General features: G+C 50.1%; 1 protein-coding gene and 1 long non-coding RNA gene across 6 annotated transcripts in view; one reads left to right on the forward strand and one right to left on the reverse strand.

Annotated features, from left to right (window-relative positions):
* Positions 1 to 13,460, forward strand: part of LOC132244734 (uncharacterized) — a 36,414-nt gene extending 22,954 nt beyond the window's left edge. For 3 of the 4 annotated variants that reach the window (XM_059717099.1, XM_059717100.1, XM_059717101.1), the window contains exon 4: positions 11,048 to 13,460. In XM_059717099.1, the coding sequence (XP_059573082.1) occupies positions 11,125 to 12,609 (1,485 nt within the window). In that variant the 5' untranslated portion in view covers positions 11,048 to 11,124 and the 3' untranslated portion in view covers positions 12,610 to 13,460. Of the gene's footprint in view, positions 1 to 1,401; positions 2,081 to 11,047 lie in introns of those variants that run through there. The other variant, XR_009456478.1, reaches the window with a different exon arrangement.
* Positions 13,461 to 14,088: 628 nt separating this feature from the next.
* Positions 14,089 to 25,806, reverse strand: LOC132244735 (uncharacterized). Of its 2 annotated transcripts, XR_009456480.1 has the most exons (3): positions 22,144 to 25,806; positions 21,564 to 21,672; positions 14,089 to 19,146 (listed from the first exon to the last, which is right to left on the reverse strand). It is a non-coding gene; the product is annotated as an uncharacterized LOC132244735 (long non-coding RNA). The 2 variants fall into 2 exon arrangements; XR_009456479.1 differs by lacking the exon at positions 14,089 to 19,146 and having other exon boundaries at positions 21,520 to 21,672.
* Between the last annotated feature and the right edge of the window lie 61 nt (positions 25,807 to 25,867).

The raw sequence follows: 25,867 nt of genomic DNA on the forward strand, positions 1-25,867 counted from the left end.
ATGGCGCTCCCCCTCTTTGGGGCTCGCCGTGCCCCCACGGGGCTTCTCAATGAAAATCGCCCCTCGCTCTGGGGCTGGGGTCTATGTACCCCGCACGCGATCCGGGGTCTATGTCCCCCGTCTGCAACCTACTGGTCGCGCCCGCGACCCGCTGGCCGCGCTCCTCGCCGCCAGTTGCTCCCGCACTGGCGTGCAAGCTGCGCCTTCTTCACTGGCGCTGTGAAAATAATGCGCCCTCTTGGCGCTAGGGCACCCCACACTCTCTGGGGTCCCTATGAGGACACTGCGCCCTCTTATGAGGGCAATGCACCCTCCTGCGCTAGGGCTCCCCACACTCTCTGGGGTCCCTATATGAGGTACCTATACGGTACCTAGTATTGAGGCCTCCTCCAACCCCTACAGCCTCACCCAAGCCTCCGGGTGTAATATCACAACGTCAAAGCAAAACCACAAGCCCCTAGGCTGTAACCCAAACGCAAACTCAAGCCGTCCGGCTGTAACTCCAAACACAACCCAAAGCCGCCCGGCTATAACTTAACATCGTGGCTTAACCTTCGCTCGAGCGGTACTTGCTGTTAGCCTCGGGAGCTCCTGCCTCTCTGGCTGCTGGCAGAGAACTGCTAGCCTGGCTTCGGCCCTGGGCTTTATAAGGGCCAGGCCCTGCCCCCTGCTGGCCAGCTGGCTCCCCTTAGTTGCTCCGGCAACCCGCAGCTGTGCTCAACTGGCTCTGCCAGGGCTCTCTCCCTGGCAGTTTCCCCTCTCTAGGAGCAGGCACCGAGGTGCCCTGCGACACCCTGGTCCTGGGGGGAGTGAGGGGGGAAGCAGGGGCAGGCTGGACTGAGAGTTTCTCTGCAGAGCATGACAGGCCCCTCCCACGTCTCCAGTTGGCTGAGGGGCCCTGGAAGCCCTGCCCCTCGCTGGAGATTGAGAGAGGGCCATGGGTTGGGACTCCCAGGGCCCCTCAGCCAGAGGTGTGGGGGGGCCTGCCATGTGCCACCGTGAAAATGGCGACCGCCACTGCACTCGCATCGCAGAGTCGGGGGGAAGCCCCTGTGAACGAGGTAGGCCCCACATTCATAAGGTAAAGTCAGAGATTTCAAGCAGGAATTCAATATTAAAGACGTTCTGACCTGCCCTGGCTTTTCTGAGTTGGTTGCAACAGAAAAATTGCCATTATTTTTCTGTAGTTAAAAAAAAAAAGGTAGAAGCTAAGACCTGGAATTTTCCAAGCCAGGTCTTCAGTCTAAAAAGCGGAGGAACACAGTACTAATTAAGAGCTGATTATGAAAAGTCTTTAGGAGGAAAATTTGGAGAAAGAGCAGCACAAGAACTACAACTTTGACAAACAGGATGTTAACATGCAAGCCAAGCGTCTGTTTAATTCGCATTTTTACTTGAAAGGTTATAAGAAAAGTTCCTACACACCAAAGAGCTACTCAGCACAGCTCACAAAGACATGCACAAGGACCCAGAGGGACGGCCTTCCATCTTCAGCTCCCTCTGTGCAAAAACGAAGTTTCTTTCCTACCCGTGGGGACTTTTTACCGTCTTGTACCACCTACACTTTCCCCAGAGCCTAATGAAGGGACTTTGATCCCGAAAGCCTGCAGAAAAGGACAGTTTTCTTGCCATTTTCCAGTTGGTCTAATAAAAGGTATCATTTTGGAACCCAGAGTTCTAGTTTTTTGTATATAAGAAAAGTTAGCAACTTTGCAGTCATATATGAAAGCCTAGAGCTACAATAAGAGACCTTGTGATTTGCACCACTTAGCAGCACTGTGAGCGATCATATAAATTAGAGGTGCACTGATACCTTGGTCTCATATCGGATCGGTACCAGTACCAAGAAAATTCGCTGTATCGGATATCGGGCCCAATGGGGCTGATAATTTGGCTGATAAATGCCTGTGCTGTGCGCAGTCACAGCACAGCACTCAGGAAGCAAGAAGCGCATCTGGCAGCGTGGAGAGCTGCCTTCAGCTGGCAAGTCCGGTGTGGTGGAAGGGGAGGGAAGCGGCATGTGGGGGGCAGATCAAGGCTCTCGCTGGTGATGGAGGGGGCGGGGGCAGGTGCTGTCCAGGCGGGGTGGAGAGGGGGAGCTGCAGCTTGTGGTGGGGGGAGGTGGCTCCCACTGCTACTTGCACTCTGGGAGGGCACGGGGGGGAGGGGGTGCCCCTTGGATCTGTGCACGGCAGGGTGGGCTGCAGCCGGGGCTGCGTGGAGCTCTTCTCGGTGGAGGCTGGGCTCGGAGAGGGCGCCGGTGGCATTGGGAGGATGCTGCATCCACCCCAAATTTCACCACCGCTGTGCTCCCAGTGCCACCGCTGCCAGCAGCCCAACGCAGCCCCGGGTTTTCCTGGTGCGTGGGTGGAGGTGGGGCGTTGAGCCAGGGCTGCACCGAGTGGCTGGCGGTGGTGGCGCTGGAAGCAGAGCCCTGGCAAAATTTGGGCTGAATGCAGCATCCTCCCAGCGCTGCCGGCACCCACTCCAAGCCTAGCCCCTGCCGAGAAGAGCCCCACGCGGTCCTGGCTGCAGCCTGCCCCGTCCCACACAGATCCAGGGGGGCACATGTCCCCCCGGTGCCTTCCCGGGTTGCAAGCAGCGGTGACAGCCGGCCCCCCATCACAAGCTGTGGCTCCGTCCCCTCCACCCTGCTTGGGCAGCACCTCCCTCTGCCTCCTCCCTCACCACAGGCGGGGTTGATCTGCACCCCCGCCACGCCCCTTCCCCTTCTCCTTCCACTTCCCCTTCCACCAGACCGGACTTAACCAGCTGGAGGTAGCTGTATCGGAAACCAGATCGGTATCAGCCAATATGCCTCCTTAAATATCAGCTATCGATATCGGCCCCAAAATTTGGTTATTGTCCCAAATTTCATTAAGGTTTTAATAAACATAAGAGTATCTTACTACTCAGAAAGAGCTTAACTAATTTCCTTTTTCTCTAAAAGCTGTAAAATGATCAGCAATTCATAAAAAAGCACAAGTTTCTGGGCAAAGCCTTCAAAAGCCAGAACGACACTGCATGTTGTGTTAGAGTTTGATTGAGTATGTCAGGAACTCAGCTAAAATGTCTTTATTAAATCCAAAAGCCAAAAGCAAATACATAGTGACTTCAAGCCGGTAGTTTTCAACCTTTTTTTTAGTAAGTGTACCCCCGGCAGCCCCCTTTTTAAAAAGTGTACCCCCAGGGGGGTGGGAGCAGCCAGATGCAGAGCAGGTGGGGGTGGCGAGCGGTCAGACGTGGCGGGGGGGTGGCAAGGGCCAGACACAGAGCAGGGGCACGGTGAGTGGCAGAGCAGCGGCAGTGCAGCTTCTGTGGGCCCTGCTCTCACGCTGCCCTGGCCCTGTGCTCCTGTGAGGCAGCAGGTGTGCTACAACTGCGCCCGCCCCTGTATATTCCCTGGGACCTTTCAAATTACCTCCAGAGGTAGGCAACACCTGCCTTAAGCAAATGCTCTAAAACACTGACAAAGAAAGTTTTGCGTTTCAAAGCTTGTCTAACTTATTTCCAACCATTCAGTTGGTCCAGTAAAAGTGATCACACCCAAAAATCCTTGCCTCTTGCATACTTCCTGAATCACCACAGGTAGAACATAACTCTAAACACACGGGTGCTCAAACCACGGGGTGCTCAAACATCACTCTAAACAACGGCACGCCAGGGCCCCATCCATCTGTGCAGAGGGAGGCAGGGGGCACGCCAGCCCCAAGACGGCGCAGACAGGGGGCTTTGTCAGCCTCAACCCGAGCCCAAGGGCCTTGACAAGGCCCCACCACAGCGGCCGGTTGGGGGTGTGCCCATCCCCATGGCAATCCCATGGAAGGAAGAATGGCCAGGCGCCAAACCAGCCACGCAGGGAAAGAAGGCAAAGCGCCATAAGAAGAAGTGCAAAGGCCTGAACGTAGGACAGAACAGTCTCTTGCACCGCTACGGGCTTGGGACCAACTGGCTAAGCAGCAGCTCCACAGAAAAGGACCTGGGGGTTACGGTGGACAAGAAGCTGAATAGGTGCCAACACTGTGCGCTTGTTGCCAAGAAGGCTAACAGCATACTGGGTTGCATTAGTAGGAGTGTTGTCAGCACTGAGGGAAGTCACTATTCCCCACTTTTCTGCACTGGTGAGGTTACATGTGGAGTGCTGTGTTCAGTTTTGTGCCCCCTGTCAGGAGGTGATGTGACTCCACCAGATTGCTGTTTGAGACATTAAGTGACATGGCTACCTGTGAGTGACATTCGGTGACGCAGTGGCGGAGGAATGTGACCTTAAGAGGCACCATCATGCGGACAATGCGTGATCGCTTATAGCCTAACCGATCAGAAGTTACCCCTAGAGCGTGGCTGGCTGGACCAGCATGCTGAGGCCTCCAGAATGTTCCATCAAGGGGGGACCCTGATTGGCTAGGGAGTTTATAAAGGGGACTGCGCGCCTCGGCGTGGGGTCCCCAGACGCTCCCAGACTCCGGTCCTTGGGATCTGATCTCAAAGACAGCCTGATCCCCTGTCTTGCGGTCTGGACAGACCCCTCGGCTTCTAGCTAGATTTCTAGCGTAGGCTGCTACAGCTTACAGTTAGACCACACGCAATCCGGAACGCCCTGGGTGTTGCCCAGCCAGGCATCCTACTTGTACTGCTATTACTTTCGGCTGCAGTCGACCTCCACGACTACACCTTACTTGTCACTCGCCGCCACCATCATTTGCTCGTCTTTTCTACCCGCACCACGTCGTCTGTATCCACCTGCTACTGTAAATAGTCCTTGTAGTTAGTTCCCGTATTCACCAAGTTACTTCAACTCGTTAATCGTCTTGTTGGCTTGTAAGCAAACTTATAACTTTTCTTCACCTACCGTTTGTCTCAGTGTCGCGCTCATTCTCTCTCTCTCCCGTACACCTGGCATCCCCGAGCGTGTCTGGGTTGGTGTCGCTACCCAGTGCCCCACTCGACACGCAACTGCGGCCGCTTCCCAAGCACCATCCGGGAATCGTGGCCCACGTGGCGACGAGGATGGGATCGCCGAAGGAGCGAGAGAGGAATAATACCCGAGCCCAGCAGTGAGGTATCGACCTTATGATAAAGTACAAGACGTAATTCCTTTTATAACGTGGAAAGAAATCGCCGAAAACAAAGATAAAGACCCCAGACGAGAGAATACGGGCGATGCATTAAATATGTAAAACAGAGTAGCGGCCGTGCCACGCCGTCGGACAGATTCAATTGCCCCACTCTCCGTGAGGAGAGCAGAGAGAGTGAAATCCTAACGGAGCTCAGGGAACAATTAGAGAAACAGGGGCGAGAGTCCTCCCGGTGCAGATGTGGAGGAGAAAAACAGAAAAAAGGAAAAGTTATCAATATAATGTTTAGAACAATAACTGAGCTCTTAAGACTTGCAGCGAACCCAGCCGGTGACATCGAGGCCTTGGCCCAAGATGTCGCCGACAAGAATGCAAAACTTGCAAGGTTAAAGTCTCAAAATGGCGGCGACGCTGAGGAGAAAAACACGGTTGGCGAAGAAAAGGCGCGAAAAAACCTAACGGACGTTGCAGCCGGTAAGGAAGGCGCAGCTCACAAGATGGGAGGGGTAAGTGACATCACCCCAGGAGGGGAGGAGAACACCGGCCCCCTAGCGCCCCCCACCGTCTTACCGGGAAACGTAGGGAATGATGCTTCGGCGCCCCCTACGGTGTTAATAAAGGGATCAATCACCGACCCTCTAGCGCCACCTCCCCCACCGCCACCATACAAAATCCCCTCAGCATACCCCAGTCTTCCCCAGAAGGCCGACACCGCGAGTGCCCCCACCTTCCAAGTACATCCAATCGCCACAGTCACAACAACGGTGGAGGGTGAGGTAACCCGGACGGTTGCAGTCTACCGGACCCGGACAAGGGGGGAGATGCAAGATTTAATCAGGGAGACAAAAATCAGCCCGGAGGAGACCCCAGTAGTGTGGGTGGGGCGCCTCGTATTAAATCACGGAGGCGAATTACTCGACACGGAAGAGGCCTTTACTCTGATGAGACTGGAGCGGGGGAACACGCACGGACCAAACCCAAATTGCTAACAACTGGGTATGGCCGATACCAATAAGCGCAGTAGTAGTCCCGACCCTTTTAGCACAAATTCACAAGCGGCATGCAAACCCACCATCTCATCCGACGCCGCTGCAGTTGCTTTATTCCATAGCTGGCACGAGTTACCCGATATGGTACACAGAGGTACGGCCAGTGACGCTAGATGAGCGACAACGGCGAGAGTACTGGCCGCACCGTTGGTGCAGGGAACCAGGCAGAGCTCCCGTGGAGGCGGATGCGGTGAAAGCCTGCGCAGAACTGTACGGGGGACACCAAACCCCCTTGCTAAAGGTAACGCTACACACTTTGATAGGGAGCCCCATAGGGAACATCCTTACGGAATTACCAGACCTTACAAGGACCAGCAAAGTGGAGGCGGCCACGGCTAGTCCAATCATACAAGTAGCAGAGGGGCAGGAAAAGAAACGCCAATCCCCTAGGTCATCTCTAAAGATGTCCCCCAACGTTCAGTGGAAGGAGAGAACCCCGGAAGAAAAGGCTAGATTTGGGTTCCTTCTTAAAAATACTGGCCTCACACCGATACAACTACGAAAAATAGGAGATCAAGGCCAAAAGGAACTAGCTACCCGCATGGGATTCAAATATAAAAAATTGGATCCAGACAAGAGGACCCAACAAAAAAACGAGTAGCGGCCACTGAGGCGGGCACCGGCGGCCGCTTTAGTAGCGACGAGCGCCCGTATATAACTTTAACTATACAGAAATTAAGCAGTCGAGAGGAAACGTCTGTGCGCTTTTTACTAGACACCGGCGCACAAGTTAATGTTATTAAACCCGACGTCTATCATAAAAAAATGTCAAAAATAACATTCGTACAGGGGCTCCCTGCAGTTGCCAGTACTCCTGTGATAAGGTTTAAAGTCAATGGCAAGACCCTATCCGGGACCCTAGGGGGCATAAATATCTTAGGGGTCCCCGGAATTAAATCTTTGCGACTACAACAACATCTTATCTCAGCCCTACCATTAGAAATCCTGGAGACAGAGAGACACCGACCAATCGTTAAGAACCCGACGTCGTGGCGATACGAGCCGATAGCGACAAAAGAGCATCTACGGGCATCCATTGAGAAGCTGCTACAGAGCCTTATTAAACCCGACGTCTATCATAAAAAACTTTGGGGCAAAGCATCCACACCTGAGGACAGGCGGGTGATCCAGGCTGACCTGGACAGGCTCAGCAAGTGGGCGGATGAGAATCTGATGGTGTTCAACGCCGATAAATGCAAGGTTCTCCACCTTGGGAAAAAAAACCCGCAGCATCCTTATAGGCTCGGCAGTGCTATGTTGGTTAGCACTATGGAAGAAAGAGACTTGGGGGTCATCATTGACCACAAGATGAACATGAGCCTGCAATGCGATGCTGCGGCTAGTATAGCGACCAAAACGCTGGCTTGCATCCATAGATGCTTCTCAAGCAAATCCCGGGACGTCATTCTCCCCCTGTACTCGGCCTTAGTGAGGCTGCAGCTGGAGTACTGCGTCCAGTTTTGGGCTTCACAATTCAAAAAGGATGTGGAGAAGCTTGAGAGAGTCCAGAGAAGAGCCACGCGCATGATCAGAGGTCAGGGAAGCAGACCCTACGATGACAGGCTGAGAGCCCTGGGGCTCTTTAGCCTGGAAAAGCGCAGGCTCAGGGGTGATCTGATGGCCATCTACAAGTTTATCGGGGTGACCATCAGTATCTAGGGGAACATTTGTTCACCAGAGCACCCCAAGGGATGACGAGGACAAATGGTCACAAACTACTACAAGATCGTTTCAGGCTGGACATAAGGAAGAATTTCTTTACTGTCCGAGCCCCCAAGGTCTGGAACAGCCTGCCACCGGAGGTTGTTCAAGCGCCTTCACTGAACGCCTTCAAGATGAAACTGGATGCTTATCTTGCTGGGATCCTATGACCCCAGCTGACGTCCTGCCCTTTGGGCGGGGGGCTGGACTCGATGATCTTCCGAGGTCCCTTCCAGCCCTAAGGTCTATGAAATCTATGAAAAAATGTCAAAAATAATATTCGTACAGGGGCTCCCTGCAGTTGCCAGTACTCCTGTGATAAGGTTTAAAGTCAATGGCAAGACCCTATCTGGGACCCTAGGGGGCATAAATATCTTAGGGGTCCCCGGAATTAAATCTTTGCGACTACAACAACATCTTATCTCAGCCCTACCATTAGAAATCCTGGAGATGGAGAGACACCGACCAATCGTTAAGAACCCGACGTCGTGGCGATACGAGCCGATAGCGACAAAAGAGCATCTACGGGCATCCATTGAGAAGCTGCTACAGAGCCTTCAACATCACGGCTGTATAACAGAGGTGAAATCTTCCACTTACCTCTCACCCGGGTGGGGCATACCAAAGCCCGGGAGGCCATCAGAGGCCCGGCTAGTGGTTGATTACCGGCAGGCCAACCGCCGATGCGCCTTACTGCAAATGCCTGCAAATCATAGGATCAAAGAAATCATAAAAGACATTACAAAGGCCCAGGCGGGGGGTGAATGGTGGGCAGTAACATTAGATTTAAAAGATATGTTTTATTCAGTCCCAATGACAGACGACCAAGGAATATTAAATATGTGTGTCGGTGGCAAGATATACGGATGGAATGTATGCCCACAAGGATACCAAAACTCCCCAGCTCTTGCAACTGCTATGATGAATAACAGCATCCACTCTTTCAGAAACATCTATGCAGGCACACAAGAAATCAACATCTGGACCCATGTAGACGATGTAGCAATAATGGGACGTCCCCGGGAAGCCGTACACCAAGCAGCCACGAACCTAAGGGCCCATCTGTGGAGGGAAGGTTGGAAGATAAACGACGAGAAGTCTATGAACGAACCAGCTAACAGCTTCACGTTCCTGGGGACTCATTTTGAAGGTCAGTACCGTTCGGGTACTACACATAACACTATGCTTACATATACAAAACGACCAAAGACCAAGGCTGATTTTCAAGCCCGGCTGGGACACCTAAATTGGCTCCGAAATTATGTAACACCTCCACATCTTAAAGTGGTACAGCGTATTCAACAACAGCTCCGGAAAAAGCCTAGGAATTGAAAGCCATGGACGAATTATGACCAGAGGGCTCTAGAATCAGTACTAACTGAGGTGACTAACACTCGCCTGACGGTGCCGTCAGAAAACGCTCCTCTAAACGTCTACGTAGGGTTCACAGAAGAACACATTTGGGCCACTGCTAGAAACACCGAGGCCGAACACCCAGCGTACACGGGTCGCCGCACCCTGCAAGAGCATCAGCATAGATATGGGTGCCTAGCAAAGGCCATGTTGGCTACCCAACTGGTAGAACACTTAGCTCCATACACGGGAACTCTGATTGCACCGGGAGGGTCACTCTTAACATCGTTAAACCCTGGCAAAATCCACCCAGAGTATCCGGGGACTGCGAAGACATGGTGCGCAGTAGTACTGAGATTTCATTACTACTGGTCAGGATGGAGAGTTTTAGAGGGAGATTTACCCCCGAGTGAAGACGAAGAGTCCCTCATGCCTAAGTTATACGGGACAACGGAACCAGGTTGGGTGGCATCAGATGGGACCTCAAGAGAAAACGGGGCTTACGGATTTTATTGTAAGCCCTGCCAACTCACTAAAATCTATAACACACATAACAGTGAATCAGTTCAGGCGACGGAGCCGAGGGGATTCCACCTAGCCCTCGAGCACATTCGAGGCTGCCGTGATAACACCTTGCCAGTTCCTGTAATTACAGTTGATTCCGAGTACATCTATAGAATCATGACCAAAACCGCTAGGGCTACAGAGCATCTACAAATCTGGGAGGACATCAGAGAAACCCTGCTACAGCTCGAGACATTACCACTGATAAAACACACCCGGTCGCACCGGGGGGACACAGACCCAGCACATCAGGTCACTGATCAAGCTCTTGCACAAAGAGTAGTATCGAGATGTACAGAAGCGGTCCAATCAATCCAAATGAGTAATAAGAATAGTCAAGGTACAGTGGACGACCAATTATTCTTAAAGTGGCTTCATGAATTCTGGGGGCATCCCAGTGCTGCCAGAGCCCGAATCCGATGGCAATTAGATGCGGAGAAGGGGCCTAATACAAAACGTTGGCGAGAAATAGTGCAGGCATGCCCCACCTGCGCTAAAGAAAAACCGAGACAACATAGACACAAATATGGAGCTTTCAACACCGAGTACTTCTCACCGGGAAAAACCTGGCAGATTGATATATTAGGCCCCCTACCAGAGGCGAAAATACCTAACAAGGGCTTAGCTATAGTAGACCTAGGAACAAGACAGCTCCTTGTCCTCCCGCTCACAAAAACAACTGCAATAAAGGTCCAAGACAGTTTAATAAATGCACGCGCTCGTTGGCAAGTGCCAGCTGAAATACATTCAGATGGAGGGCCGCCTTTCACCTCTAAAGTTATTGAGCAATTTGCGGCCAAACATAATATCAGTTGGCATCACCATTTACGATACCATCCCCAATCCAACGGGGTAGTTGAGAGGCATATCGGCCTCTATAAGGAGAACCTACGCCTACGGGGCAATGGTAGTTACAAAAATTGGATCAAATTCAATGATGAAGTCCTAATCTCACTAAACAAAGTCAAAGATTTATGGCAGGAAAGACCAGCGGTTACACCACCTACTTGGAAACCTTGCTACAACGAAAAAGAAAGAGTATGGCTAGCAGTACCCACGGCCATAACAACGCGACCGACGCCTCTCCCTGGGACAGTTGAAAAAACAGGAAGTTATCCTAATACTTACTTTATTTCCCTAACAGCAGCCACACCGCCACGCACCATCCTGGCCCACCATAATTGGTTGAGCCGAAGGAGTTAGGGGGAGGGTTTCCCAATTAATAATCGGGCGCAACATTGTGTATATATATATATATATATATATATACACATTTATACTAATTAGGTGATGTTTTCTTTTCAGATACCTCCTATTTTAATGGGCAAGTCATCCCCAGCCTGTCGTCTAGCAGCCTGCCTGGGGTCGCCAATAGTGCAAGGATGGTGACAACTTTCACCACCATCCACCTGTTCCTGCTCCTAACTCAAGCAACACCAGAGCCGAGCGCTGAGGAGGACCCGCTACATCGGAACTCTGTGCTCCGGATGATTGAAATCTGGGCGAATGCCACCGGCCCACATCCAGAGGGGGTAACCGCTTGCATCCCGAAGCCTGCAGCAATCGAGGACAATGTTCTAGAGGCGTATGTTACTCCCCTTAATATCGCAAAATGGTTTTCAGAGGTACGAGGACCATTGTGCGGAACCTCTATTTGTAGAGTCAGTGGTCCCATACCTTGCCCAGGTTGCCAAGTAGTTTCTTTTCCCGACTATACACGCATAAGAGGGAATAAAATGGCGGCGTACTACTGGCCGTCAGGTCAGATAACGGAGAAAAACATCTCTAGCCTAAACTGTAGGAGTTGGGGACTAGGGAGTAACAAAGCAGAGCCAACTGATTGTCATCGTATCCCCTGGGGGGCTCGAAAGTGGGGCACCGACGAAGATCAAGTGCAATTCCTACCATGGCAAGCCCATAGTCTCCAACCTTCATGGTTCCTTTTCCTTAATAGCACTCCCATGCCAGAGGGAGGGTGGAATGTAAGCAGAGGGGTAAATCTCACTATTTTCCACGGGACACATCAGCTGTTAAGTGCCTTCTTCCCATTGAGACAAGCGGAAGTGCGGCATTTAGAAAGCCGCAACCTAACGCACCCCTACTGCACACCTAAAATCCAGGCCCTTTGGTGCCGTAGAAAGGGGCTACCGACCAACGCACCCCGAGGACTCACGTGGGCATGTAACAACGATGTACTATATACTGCTCTACCTGCTCGCTTTGATGGGGCTTGCTTTATTGCCAGCGTAGAACTCCGCCCACCTCTTGCTACAAACACTTCCAACCCATACCCTCCCTGGTTCGCACACACTGAGGCCAGGGGAAAACGCTCCGCTACCACTTGGTCCAGAATGACCTATAGCCAACAAGTAGGCAAACGTTTTGAATGGGCAATGGAAGGGTTGTTCCTTTGGTATGTAGGAATCATGAGAGCTCGGGAGGCCATTGTAAAATTAGCAGAGGAAGTAGAAATAGGCTTCAATGCCACCAATGAAGCTCTATTCCTGCTAAACAAGCAGTTACAAGAAACCTCAAGGATGACTATGCAAAATCGACTTGCCCTCGATGCTATGTTACTTCATAATGGAGGAGCATGCAAATACCTAAATTTATCTGATGAGTATCGCTGTATTTCAATTCCTAATGTGACCGTACCGCTTACGGCTCAACTGGAGTTAATTAAAAAGGCCGCTAAAGGTGCTAATGCCATAGCGAAAGTAAGCAGTGGTTGGCCCGCGGACCTTTTTTTCCAGTTTTGGTGGGAGTTTTTCCTCGTTAGCAATGTGCATACTCGCCCCATTATTAACCCTGTGAATACCTCTATTCAGTTGTTTATTGTGTGTTTGCGTAGGATGTTGTGTCGTTGATTCAGTCAAAAAGAAAGCCACAACAATATCAGCCTTAGTCTACGCTCAAATACCTAATCCTTCCGAAGACAAGGACTTTGAGTATGTGTCTATGACCAGTATTAAATAAATTAATGATGTATTCGTGTTCAATCATATAACAATCTGGCAGTAGTCAAGGGGGCATGTCAGGAGGTGATGTGACTCCACCAGATTGCTGTTTGAGACATTAAGTGACATGGCTACCTGTGAGTGACATTCGGTGACGCAGTGGCGGAGGAATGTGACCTTAAGAGGCACCATCATGCGGACAATGCGTGATCGCTTATAGCCTAACCGATCAGAAGTTACCCCTAGAGCGTGGCTGGCTGGACCAGCATGCTGAGGCCTCCAGAATGTTCCATCAAGGGGGGACCCTGATTGGCTAGGGAGTTTATAAAGGGGACTGCGCGCCTCGGCGTGGGGTCCCCAGACGCTCCCAGACTCCGGTCCTTGGGATCTGATCTCAAAGACAGCCTGATCACCCGTCTTGCGGTCTGGACAGACCCCTCGGCTTCTAGCTAGATTTCTAGCGTAGGCTGCTGCAGCTTACAGTTAGACCACACGCAATCCGGAACGCCCTGGGTGTTGCCCAGCCAGGCATCCTACTTGTACTGCTATTACTTTCGGCTGCAGTCGACCTCCACGACTACACCTTACTTGTCACTCGCCGCTACCATCATTTGTTCGTCTTTTCTACCCGCACCACATCGTCTGTATCCACCTGCTACTGTAAATAGTCCTTGTAATTAGTTCCCGTATTCACCAAGTTACTTCAACTCGTTAATCATCTTGTTGGCTTGTAAGTAAACTTATAACTTTTCTTCACCTACCATTTGTCTCAGTGTCGCGCTCATTCTCTCTCTCTCTCCCGTACACCTGGCATCCCTGAGCGTGTCTGGGTTGATGTCGCTACCCAGTGCCCCACTCGACACGCAACTGCGGCCGCTTCCCAAGCACCATCCGGGAATCGTGGCCCACACCCCCATACCGCAGAAGAGATGTGAACAAGCTGGAGATTAGGAAAAACTTTCTGACTAAGAGATTGGTGAAGTACTGGGACAGCTTATCTAGAGGGTGGTGGACTCGGAGGATTTTAAGGCCCGGCTCGACAAATCTCTGGCACGATCAAATTAAGGATGGTCCTGCTTTTAGCAAGGGGTTGGACTAGATGAGTTACTGGAACCCCTTTCAACCCTAGTTTTCTATGAGTTATTAGAAACATTTGGAAAAACAGCCGTATAAGAAACAAAATTGGCGATGTACCATCCATGGGCATCTACACGCAAGCAGCAGCTACGTCCCCATTGCAACACGCTCCTCTGGTATAGCACGCCACTACGGTGAAGTAGCGGCTAAAAATAATCATGTGCCACACATACAGCACAGTAAAGTTGCCATAGTGACACATGTAGATGCGCCCTGTATGTTGTGTTAGTATTTGATTGAGCGTGTCAGTAATTCAGTTCAAATGTCTTTATTAAATCCAAAAGCCAATAGCAGAGATACAATTACTTTAAACAAATGCTCTAAAATAGTGACAAAGAGCTTTTCAACTCAGCTCTGGTGGTGCGGTGGGTTAGCATGTGATACTTATAAAACAGCACTGGGGAAGTGATGCCAAGGTTGTGAGTTCAAGCCTTACCTAGAGCATTTGACTTTTAGTTGGGATGCTGAAGCAAGCATGTGTGCGCCCTTCGCTCCTATGCGGCGGTAAGGAACCAGCAGCAGCAGCAAGCTGAGCTGGGCCAGCTGCAGGGAAGTGGGAAGGGGTTTTCTCCCATCCCTGTTTAGTTGAGGGGAGAGCAGGAGGAGTCTGAACTGCGCATCAGCATCATTGGCTTCAGACAGTGTTCCAGGTGAGTGCACAGAAGGGAGTCTTAAGAGAAAGTTAAAGCATTGTGGGTTAGGACACATGGAGGTCAAGGGGAAAGGGACCTGGTGATGGGGGTCTGCTACAGACCACCACATCAAGGAGGAGAGCTAGACTGGGAATGCTTGAGGCAGCTCTCAGGGGCCGTACAGTCTAGGGACATGGTTGTCATGGGGGACCTAAACTACCCTGACATCTGCTGGGAAGAGCAGTCAGCCAAATCCAACCGTTCACCTAACGCAGGAAGTATATGGTCCCACTGGACGTGGTGTTGGCTATGGGGGATGACCTGGAAGGGGAACTAGAGATTCGTGGTCACCTCGGGGACAGTGACCACCACTCAATCAAATTCATCATACGGTGTAGAGTGGGTAAGATAATAATAGGGTGGAGGTGCTTGACTTTAGGAAGGCTAACTTCAGCGTGCTCAGTTTAATCAGCGATGCACTGCAGGATAGGAGTATTGGCGAGATGGGAGTCCAGGAAGGGTGGTCGTTCCTAAAGGAAGTGATCCTTCAGGCACAGAGGGAGATGATCCCAGTGCGAGGGAAAGGGGAGAAAGGGGCCAAAAAACTTCCTTGGCTAAACACAGACATCTAGAAGAGCCTAAGGGCAAAAAAAAAAAGGCGGCATATAGGTGGTGAAAGCAGGAGGAAGCTACCAAGGAGGAGTGTATCTACTTGGCCCGCACTTGCAGGGAGGCAGAAAGGCCAAAGCAACTACAGAGCTGAGGCTGGCAACACAAATTAAAGACAACAAAACGTCTATTGTTAGGTATGTAGGGAGTAAAAGGAAGGCGCAGGGCAGCACAGCACCCCTACTGAAGAAACAGGAGCAATTAGTGACAGACGGGGGGGACAAGGCTGAGCTATTCAATGAGTTTTTTGCCTCAGTGTTCTCGAACAAGGGTCAAGATCAGTCTCCTAACAGGCTCTTAGATGGGATCAGAGGGATACCAGCCCACCAACTGTCAACGCTGACGTGGTGCAGAGTCACTTGGATGGACTGGATGTGTAGACAGGGGGGACAAGGCTGAACTCCTCAACGAGTTCTTTGCCTCAGTGTTCCTAAGCGAGGGGCACGACAAGTCTCTCACTGGGGTTGTAGAGAGGCAGCAGCAAGGCGCCAGACTTCCATGCGTAGACCCTGAGATGGTGCAGAGTCACTTGGAAGAACTGGATGCCTTTAAGTCGGCAGGCCCGGATGAGCTCCATCCGAGGGTGCTGAAGGCACTGGCCGACATCACTGCAGAGCCACTGGCGGGAATATTTGAACGCTCGTGGCGCATGGGCCAAGTCCCGGAGGACTGGAAAAGGGCCAACGTGGTCCCCATTTTCAAAAAGGGGAGGAAGGAGGACCCGGGCAACTATAGGCCAGTCAGTCTCACCTCCATCCTTGGTAAAGTCTTTGAAAAAATTATCAAGGCTCACATTTGTGAGAGCCTGGCAGGACAAATTATGCTGAGGGGAAATCAGCACGGGTTCGTGGCAGGCAGATCGTGCCTGACCAATCTAGTTTCTTTTTATGACCAGGTTACGAAACGCCTGGACACAGGAGGAGGGGTGGATGTCGTATACTTAGACTTCAGGAAGGCCTTCGATACGGTATCCCACCCCATACTGGTGAACAAGTTAAGAGGCTGTGACTTGGATGACTACACAGTCTGGTGGGTGGCGAATTGGCTGGAGGGTCGCACCCAGAGAGTCGTGGTGGATGGGTCGGTTTCGACCTGGAAGGGTGTGGGCAGTGGGGTCCCGCAGGGCTCGGTCCTTGGACCGATACTCTTTAATGTCTTCATCAGTGACTTGGACGAGGGAGTCAAATGTACTCTGTCCAAGTTTGCAGATGACACAAAGCTATGGGGAGATGTAGACACGCCGGAGGGCAGGGAACAGCTGCAAGCAGATCTGGACAGGTTGGACAAGTGGGCAGAAAACAACTGAATGCAGTTCAACAAGGAGAAATGCAAAGTGCTGCACCTAGGGAGGAAAAATGTCCGGCACACCTACAGCCTAGGGAATGACCTGCTGGGTGGCACGGAAGTGGAAAGGGATCTTGGAGTCCTAGTGGACTCCAAGATGAACATGAGCCGGCAGTGTGACGAAGCCATCAAAAAAGCCAATGGCACTTTATCGTGCATCAGCAGATGCATGACGAATAGGTCCAAGGAGGTGATACTTCCCCTCTATCGGGCGCTGGTCAGACCGCAGTTGGAGTACTGCGTGCAATTCTGGGCGCCGCAATTCAAGAGGGATGCGGATAACCTGGAGAGGGTCCAGAGAAGGGCCACTCATATGGTCAAGGGCCTGCAGACCAAGCCCTACGAGGAGAGACTAGAGAAACTGGATCTTTTCAGCCTCCGCAAGAGAAGGTTGAGAGGCGACCTTGTGGCCGCCTATAAGTTCATCACAGGGGCACAGAAGAGTATTGGTGAGTATTTATTCACCAAGGCGCCCCCGGGGGTTACAAGAAATAATGGCCACAAGCTAGCAGAAAGCAGATTTAGACTGGACATTAGGAAGAACTTCTTCACAGTTCGAGTGGCCAGGGTCTGGAACGGGCTCCCAAGGGAGGTGGTGCTCTCCCCTACCCTGGGGGTCTTCAAGCGGAGGTTAGATGAGCATCTAGCTGGGGTCATCTAGACCCAGCACTCTTTCCTGCTTATGCAGGGGGTCGGACTCGATGATCTATTGAGGTCCCTTCCGACCCTAACATCTACGAATCTATGTTTAAGTTAGCAGGCCCAGATGCGCTGCATCCGCGAGTACTGAAGGCATTTGCCGGTGTCATAGCAGAACCACTGGCACGGCTGTTTGAGCACTCGTGGCACTCGGGTCAGGTCCCAGAGGACTGGAAAAGGGCCAATGTGGTCCCCATTTTCAAGAAGGGGAGGAAAGAGGATACAAGTCATTATAGGTCAGTCAGCCTCACCTCCATCCTTGGAAAAGTCTTTGAAAAGATTATTAAGGATCATATTTGTGGGAGTCCAGCGGGAAAAATAATCATAGAATCATAGAAGTCGGGTCGGAAGGGACCTTGGAGATCTTCAAGTCCCACCCCCTTCCTGGGCAGGAAGAAAACTAGGCTCAAATGGCCCCAGCCAGGTAGGCATCAAGCCGCTTTTTAAAGACCCCCAGGGTAGGAGCCAGCACCACTTCCCTTGGAAGCTGGTTCCAGATCCTAGCCGCCCTAACCGCAAAGTAGTTCCTACGGAGGTCTAATTTAAACCTACTCTCCAACAACTTGTGGCCGTTATTCCTTGCTATCCCGGGGGGCGCTAGGGGAAACAAGGTCTCCCACAAACCCTTCTGGTCCCCCCGAGTGAGTTTATAGACAGTCACCAGGTCCCCCCTCAGCCTTCTCTTGTGAAGGCTGAAGAGGTTCAGGTCCCGTAACCTATGGTTGTAGGGTCTGCCCTGCTGTCCCCGGATCATGCGGGTGGCCCTCCTCTGGACCCTCTCGATGTTGTCCACATCCCTCTTGAAGTGGGGTGCCCAGAACTGGACACACTACTCCAGCTGCGGCCTGACCAGTGTCGCGTAGAGGGAGAGGATCACCTCCTTGGACCTACTTGAGATGCACCTGCGGTTGCACGATACAGTCTGGTTAGCCCTGCCGACCGTGACCTCGCATTGTCGGCCCGTGTTCATCTTGGAGTCAATAATGACTACAAGATCCCTTTCTGCCTCCGTGCTCTCAAGAAGGGAGTTTCCCATCTTATAAGTGTGCTGCTGGTTACTACTGCCCAAGTACAGCACCCTGCACTTGTCACTATTGAAACGCATCCTGTTTTTGTTAGCCCACCCCTGCAACCTATCCAGGTCTTTCTGCAGTCTCTCCCTCCCTGCTAACGTGCCCACCTCTCCCCATATTTTGGTATCATCAGCAAATTTGAACAGACTGCTTTTCACCCCCGTCTTCCAAATCGTTGATAAAGCAGGGCAACCAGCATTGATCTGCAGCAGGTAGATCATGCCTGACTAATCTGGTTTCATTTTATAACCAGGTCACAAAATGCTGATGCAGAAGTAGAGGTGGATGTTGTTTTTTGGGATTTTAGGAAGACCTCCGATACGGTATCTCATCCCATTCTCTTAAATAAATTAAGAGGCTGTGACTTAGATGTTTAAACGGTCTGGTGGGTGGCAAATTGGCTTGCGGGTCGCACCCAGAGAGTGGTAGTAGACGGGTCGGTATTGACCTGGAAGGATCCGGGTAGTGGGGTCCCACCGAGCTCAGTCCTCAGACCTGTACTCTTCAGTGTCTTCATCAGTGACTTGGATGTGGGCGTGAAGTGTCCTGTGTCCAAGTCTGCAGATGATACTAAATTGTGGGGTGAAGTAAGCACTCTGGAGGGTAGGGAATGACTGCAGGCAGACCTGGACAGGTTGGAAAAGCGGGCTGAACACAACAGGACGCAGTACAACAAGGACAAATGCAGAGTACTGCACCTAGGACGTAAAAATATCCAGCGCACCTACTGGCTAGCGTGGAATCAGAAAAAATATATGCCTTAAACTTTGATTATTTTAGTTATAAGATGACATAACCGCTTTGTGTAGAATTGCTGGCTCGGTACAGTAGAACAGATAAGGGCAAGTGTTTCTTCTTTGTAACTCTTCTGCAAATGCTTCGCTCACCGTGGCCTTGAAGGTAGAAAAAAAAAAAAAGTATGTACAAAGTAGATTTCCAGGTGCAAGAAGGAGGTTTGTGAACTAACCCTATCTCCCCCATAATTCCCATCCTGATAACAGCAAAGAAATAATGAAGTAATATTATAGCCGCTTTTCATGCTAATTTCACTATATGATCACGTGAGTTGTAAGCGACTGTTAAAAAGTATATAAGCCTCCTGATTTTGCTCTTGGGGGGGACCCCTTCCAAGTGCTTGGGAAATCCATGTCACTTTGGAACTCCCCCTACAGCTGTAGTTTCTTTTGAATAAAAGCTTCTGCTGACCTGACCCAAAAGTACTCTGTGTGTGTTTCCACGACACTAGGAAATGACCCTCTCAGCAGCACAGAAGCGGAAAGGGATCTCGGAGTCCTAGTGGACTCCAAGATGAGCATGAGTCGTCAGTGTGACGAAATCATCAGCAAAGCTAACTGCACTCTATCGTGCATCAGCAGATGCATGACAACTAGAACCAAGGAGGTGACACTTCCCCTCTATGCGGCACTGGTCAGACTCCAGATGGAGTACTGCGTCCAGTGTTGGGCACCATACTTTAAGAAGGATGTGGACAGCTTCAAGAGGGTCCAGAGGAGAGCCACTTGTATGGTTAACAGTTTACAGCATAAGCCCTATGAGGAGAGACTAAGGGACCTGGACCTCTTCAGCCTCCACAAGAGAAGGCCGAGAGGTGATCTTGTGGCCAACTACAAATTCATTAGGGGGGCGCAGCAAGGAACCGGAGATGCTCTGTTCACCAGAACGCCTCTTGGGGTAACAAGGAACAATGGTCACAAACTGACAAAGAGCAGATTTAGGCTAGATATCAGGAAAAATTTCTTCACTGTAAGGGTGGCCAAAATTTGGAATGGGCTTCCAAGGGAGGTGGTGCTCTCCCCTACCTTAGGAGTCTTTAAGAGAAGGCTGGATAGGCATCTGGCTGGGGTCATCTGACCCCAGCGCTCTTTCCTGCCTAGGCAGGGGGTCGGACTCAATGATCTGTTGAGGTCCCTTCCAACCCTAGCATATATGAATCTATTAATTTATGAATCTTGCGTTTGAAAGCTTATCTAACTTAATTCCAACCACGCAGTTGGTCCAATAAAAGTCACCACACCCAAAAAATCCTTTCCTTTTGCATACTTCCTGGATCATCTCAGTGAGAACACTACTCTAAACAAAGAGTGCTCAACCTTTTTGTCCGGTGAGACGGATGGGCAGTGCCCAATCCGCATGCAAGCAGTACGCAATCGAAGCCCATGGAGGGAGGAAAGGTAGGGGCAGAACAAGAACCCAATCCATCGACAAATGGGGGGGAGGGGAGTGCCTCACCGAAGGAAAGAGTTTAGACAGGTGAGAAACGCCAAATTTCCCAACTGTGGGGAGTCCAGTGGGGCAGATATCATAGCTCCACAGGCTGCAATTGGCCCAAGGACCAGAGGTTGAGCACCCGTGCTCTAACACTATCATCAAAACGCTATAACAATATTTATTATGCTTGCAAGCATTGAATCCGAACACTTACAACAGGGCTAGCAGGAAGATTCTAGCTATCCCACGCTGCCTGACTCCCAGGAAAGCTCACTAGCAAAGAATCCACCTCTCCCCCTCCACCCCCAATCTCTCCCAACGTCATCTTCTTCAGAGCTAGCCCTTAATTCCACACACATCTAGCTTGTCATTCCCCATACACGTAACCTTCATTCCAGCCTGCCTGCAAGTCACTGCTTGGGTGACTGGAGCCAGCAGGCACACGTGTGTCTCTGCACACACATCCACATGGCCTGCATGCACCCAGGCAGGGTCCTGGGAGAAGCACCAATAGCTGGATGCAGATAAGTGTATGATCAGTGGGGGTTGGAGGTCCGGGACTTGGGGACTGTGTGTGTGTGTGGGCAGGGGGGATGGGTACCTGCCAGATATGGGGAAGATAGCCGGGCGCCAAGGCTGCATCAGGGCAGGGGGGACGGGAGGGGTAGGCGCCTGCCCCTTCAGCAAGAGAGGGAGGCATCGGGGGGAGCTGCATAGCAGGGCTGGTGGCACTTGAGCTGGTGCTCATACTTGTACGGGCAGAGCAACTGGGAGACGCTGCTGGGGGACGGGCTGGAGGGACCGCGACCAGGCTGCCTGGTGAGGCATGGCAGCCCCAGACCAGGGCAGGGGGGGCTGCCACAGCGGACTCACTCCACTGAAATCCGCATGAACTGCGGGACTTCGGCCCGAATGGCACAGGGGCAGCTGGGGGCTCCCTTTAGCAGGGCTGGGGGAAAGCAGGTCAGCACTGGCCACTGATCTTCATAAACAGGTCCTGGTACAAAAAAAGTTGAGAACCACTGTCCTAGACCTCCCACCTCTTTAACGGGTATTTATTTCCTTGCCATTGTACACCCACCTTTTCTCTTACATTAGCATATCACTTCATCCTGCCAACTGAAGCATTTGGATTGTCTGTCTGGCTGCCTCTCTCAAGTCATACATTCCTGAAACTGTCCTGCTTGAACCTGAGATGATAAAATAACACACTACCTATTACTTTACAGTTCTTAATTCCTAGATGTTTAATTTTTTTTTAAGTTACAGTAATCAAATATTCAAATAAGTTAAGAGCTATGATGCTATGCGATTGCCAGGTCAAGGTTAAGTGCAGATTTAGTAAAAACAAAACCCTTCTTTCTCTAAATCAAATTTGCTTAGTATATAAGGGAACAGGTGGAAGAAATGGGGTGTTTTTTTTCATCCCAGACCTACACACTGCTCCTGAATTTAAAAGCCAAACTGACCTCTTGCCTATTTATACATCATGACAGGTGGTAAAAGAAGATATTCTTACAGAATCGTTTTTCAGATTTTGTTCTCTTCAATCACTTCCCCAAAGTCCCCCCCCCCCCAATTTATATTTGCTTATAGAGATAATTAATAAAACATAAATAAGAATGAAATGTTAGTTAAAATCTCAAAAGATTAAGAAATACCTGTCAGCATTTTCATTTTTACACTCAGCCTTGTATGGATAGCCATTTTAATAATATAACATGAGGTATCGTTTTCAAAAGATCCTGCCTGTTTGAAAATATGCACAAGTGGAGCAGCTGTAAATGCTTCACAACAAGTTGTAGCGCTGAAAGAAGAAGAAAAAACAGTTAATTTCTCAATTAGTGAATCAGTTCACATTTTGGACTCTAAAAATACCCACGGTTAGTTCTGTAGACAATACATTTAGAAATCCTTTCCAAGAGTTACAAAAGTTCCATGTCCAATACAAATCACCATTTCCAAAGATATTAACAGAGCCAACAAACAGTCTTCAAAGCAACCTTGAAAACAGCACAAGAAAAGCTGGAAAGTAGGGTTTGATGCTTTTCCACCACAAATCATACTAGCCTATCTTCAAAAAGGCCAAAAGGTTCCCAAACAGTTACGACTTTTATTCCCTACCAGCCTTTACTAGACCTGAACTAGCAGCTTAAAAGTCAAAACTTTTCATTCTATTTTTAAGCCGTCTTGTTTTTTTATTTATTTTTTAAATCTATTTTTAATCTTTCTTGTTTCCCCAAGAAAAGCCATTTTAAGGATCCAATCCAATTGACACTGAGATGAATGGGAGTCTTTTCATTGACTTTACAGAGTACTGAATCAAGCCCAAAGCATTCATAGTGGATGATTTCCTCTTTGGAACCCCACCCCCCACTCCACAAGGGAAATCACCTACCACTTATGATACCACATACCAGTGTAAAAGCAAAGACTCGCCAAAACAAAAGCAAAACACCCAACCTCCATCAATCATTGTTAAAATAGAAACATGTTTCTAAGTATGTAAATCAGGAAAAAGAGGGGCTTTTTCCAGCATTGAGGAAATCAGGACTGTTAGTCTTAACTTTACACAGAAGAGCAATTTTTAAAATATCCCATACTAAATCCTAAGATTAATGTAAAAAGATGATACTATCTCACCAGAGGAAAGCGTTTAGACAGGTGAGAAACAGAATCTAGTATTCATGGAAGGGTAATTATTGGTTTGGCTAGACACTTTTGCTTCTATTTGCTCTAATATAATTTCCCAACCTTAAAATACATTGTACTTTCTCTTTGGGTGTGCATCATACAGTATTTCATGACAATACTTTACCCATTTAAAGGTAAAAATCCCAGTGATACAACATTCAAATTGGAAGATTTAAAATTATAGCAAAAACTGGAATAAATATCCCCCACCACAATTCTGCCTAGATAAGTCTTTTGGTTTCTATTTAACAAAAGAAGATTGACAAATATAATTCTTCCTACACGTTCAAGTTCACAGGAACACAATGATTCATATACACTACAGTACTAAAATAACTGCCTTACTGGACTCATTTTTGGCATCTAAACCTATTACTTATGTTCACTTGGAAATTTTAAAAGCCTTGGTGGGGTGATGTAGTTGGGGGTAGTCCTGCTTCAAGCAGGGCATTAGACTAGGTGACCTCCTGAGGTCCCTTCCAACCCTAGTTTTCAATAATTCTGTTTAGCTTTGAGAGCTTTGAAGCACGGAAAGTTTCATTCAAGAAGTGAGACTTTCTAGTCAAGATTTTTCCCCTCCCCCCAAAATGCAGGAGCATGTGAAATCAGATTTTACTGTAAGTATTTTTAAAGCATAATTATAACTGCTATTGCTAAATGAATAGATCCTACTAGAAAGGTAAGCCAAGCAACTTCCTATGTCAGGGAGCAGATATGTAGTAAATTAACTGAGATCAAAGTGGTTCCGTAACTTCATCAAGCACTTTCTCCTTTCTTTTCCTATGTGCATGCATGACTATGCAAAGGGTGTGGGAAATAATGTTTCAGGCCTCACCGAGCCAGATATTGTGCCTATTTAATTAAAATTGGTTTAAAAAAGTTATCAACACAAGCTACACCAAGAAAACCACCTGTGAATTGGTGTGCACTACTTAAATTGGCCAGATTGAGTAAACCAGAGGTAAACTGGGTCAATTTTTTGTGTAAGCAAAGCCAGAGGCATAACCAGGAACTTTAGTGCCCTGGGGAAGACGGCGCAGAGCGCTGGAGAGGGAAGTGAGGAGTGTCAAGCGCTGGAGAGTCCCTGAAAACTGGCAGGTACAGTAATGAACAAACTGCAACTTGAGGCCTTTAGGCCTAAGGTGAATAAAACGAGGAGACAATTCCAGTCCTACTTAATGTCTTCACCGGAGCATTTCTGAAATCAGTCCCCATTAACAGGCATGAAAAATATATCCAGTTGCTATTTAAGATGCTGTAGAGAAAGCTATCATCATGGCTTCCTGTACCTAGTACACTGGTTTCTCAGCCTTTTTCAGCTCCAGGTGCCCTTCTGTAACTTGCCTGAATTTTGTGGCACCTGCATTTCAAAAATTTCACTCATTTTTTCATTATGAAAAATAGTAGACTGACTCCCACCCCTACCTCTTGCCAAGAGCTTAGACCACAGCAGATACGAACGGCTTCTGAAGCTATGGCTTCCTACCTGAAATCTCGAGGTTTGTCCTGTGAATCACATGCAGGTGTTTACATGCCTAATAGAGCTAATATCACAAAGGAGCCCAGCTGAGACTGACATTTCATGTACCGAGACAATCTTGTAAGGTTTCTTTATTTGGGATGTTGCTGGAAAAAAAAGTTGATTTTTGCCAGATGCTTACAAAAGCTGATGCATCTCTGGTTCAGTGAGTCTACGTGGTGCATACGACAACCAACACCACTCCTAAGGTTACTGCAGAAATCTAAGTATTGAACCAGCCTTAACTCTTACACCTGGGCCACGTCCAGCTGGGCAGGCAGCATGGGCTAGGAAAAACAAGAACAGCACCAGCAAGGGCTGCACGTGCCCATGAGCTTCCAGTGAAAGGGGTCGCCCGGATTCACCTCCCTGGGCTAAAAGGGATCTCATTGTAAAGGGCGACTCCACCAAACTCTGTCCCCCGCACCCACTGCTCTGGGAATCGAGTGCTCAAATCCACCTGGTGCTCGCCTCACTCACTCTGTATGTGAGCCCATGCAGCCACATACATGCATGTACGTGTGTACGTACATGCATGCACACGCATGTATGTGTAGGTGTATACACACAGTGCAGTGTATGGGGTGCATGTGCATACCGTGTGTGTGCACAGTGTGCACGTGTTTGTGTGCGTGCATGCAGGTGTACACAAACAGGCAGACGTGTATGTGCACTGCCACACGCACTCTTTCCAAGTATGTATACTGACGTGCACACGTATGTGTATACATGTACAAGTGTATATGTGGATATCCACACCCCGCCCTACCCCCTACAAACACTGGGTGCGGACTCTAGCGCAGCCGGGGCGCGTGTCTGCGCGGGGGGCGGGCGGCTCTGGAGTGCGCACCCGGACACAACGCCTGCTCCTGCCCCTCCGGCTCCCCCCGCCCCCCGCCCCCCGGCTGTGCAGAGACCCGGCCTCCATCGGGGCGGTGCCGGGCCGGGGCCGGCGCTGCCCCAGCGCTCATGTCGGTGCCGCAGGGTGTCAAAGCGGGCCTGAGGCGGCCTCGACACGCTTCCTCCGCCGCCTGCTGCTGCCGAGCGCGCGTGCCCGCGACACCCCCCCGCCGCTCCTGCCGCGTTTCCGGGGCGACGGACGGACGCAGTCCCGGCACTACCGGCAGCGGCGCGGGGCGTGGGGGACGGGGCCTAGGCGCGGGCACGTGACT

This window comes from Alligator mississippiensis, chromosome 14 (genome assembly GCF_030867095.1).
Source record: "Alligator mississippiensis isolate rAllMis1 chromosome 14, rAllMis1, whole genome shotgun sequence".
Taxonomy (NCBI): domain Eukaryota; kingdom Metazoa; phylum Chordata; order Crocodylia; family Alligatoridae; genus Alligator; species Alligator mississippiensis.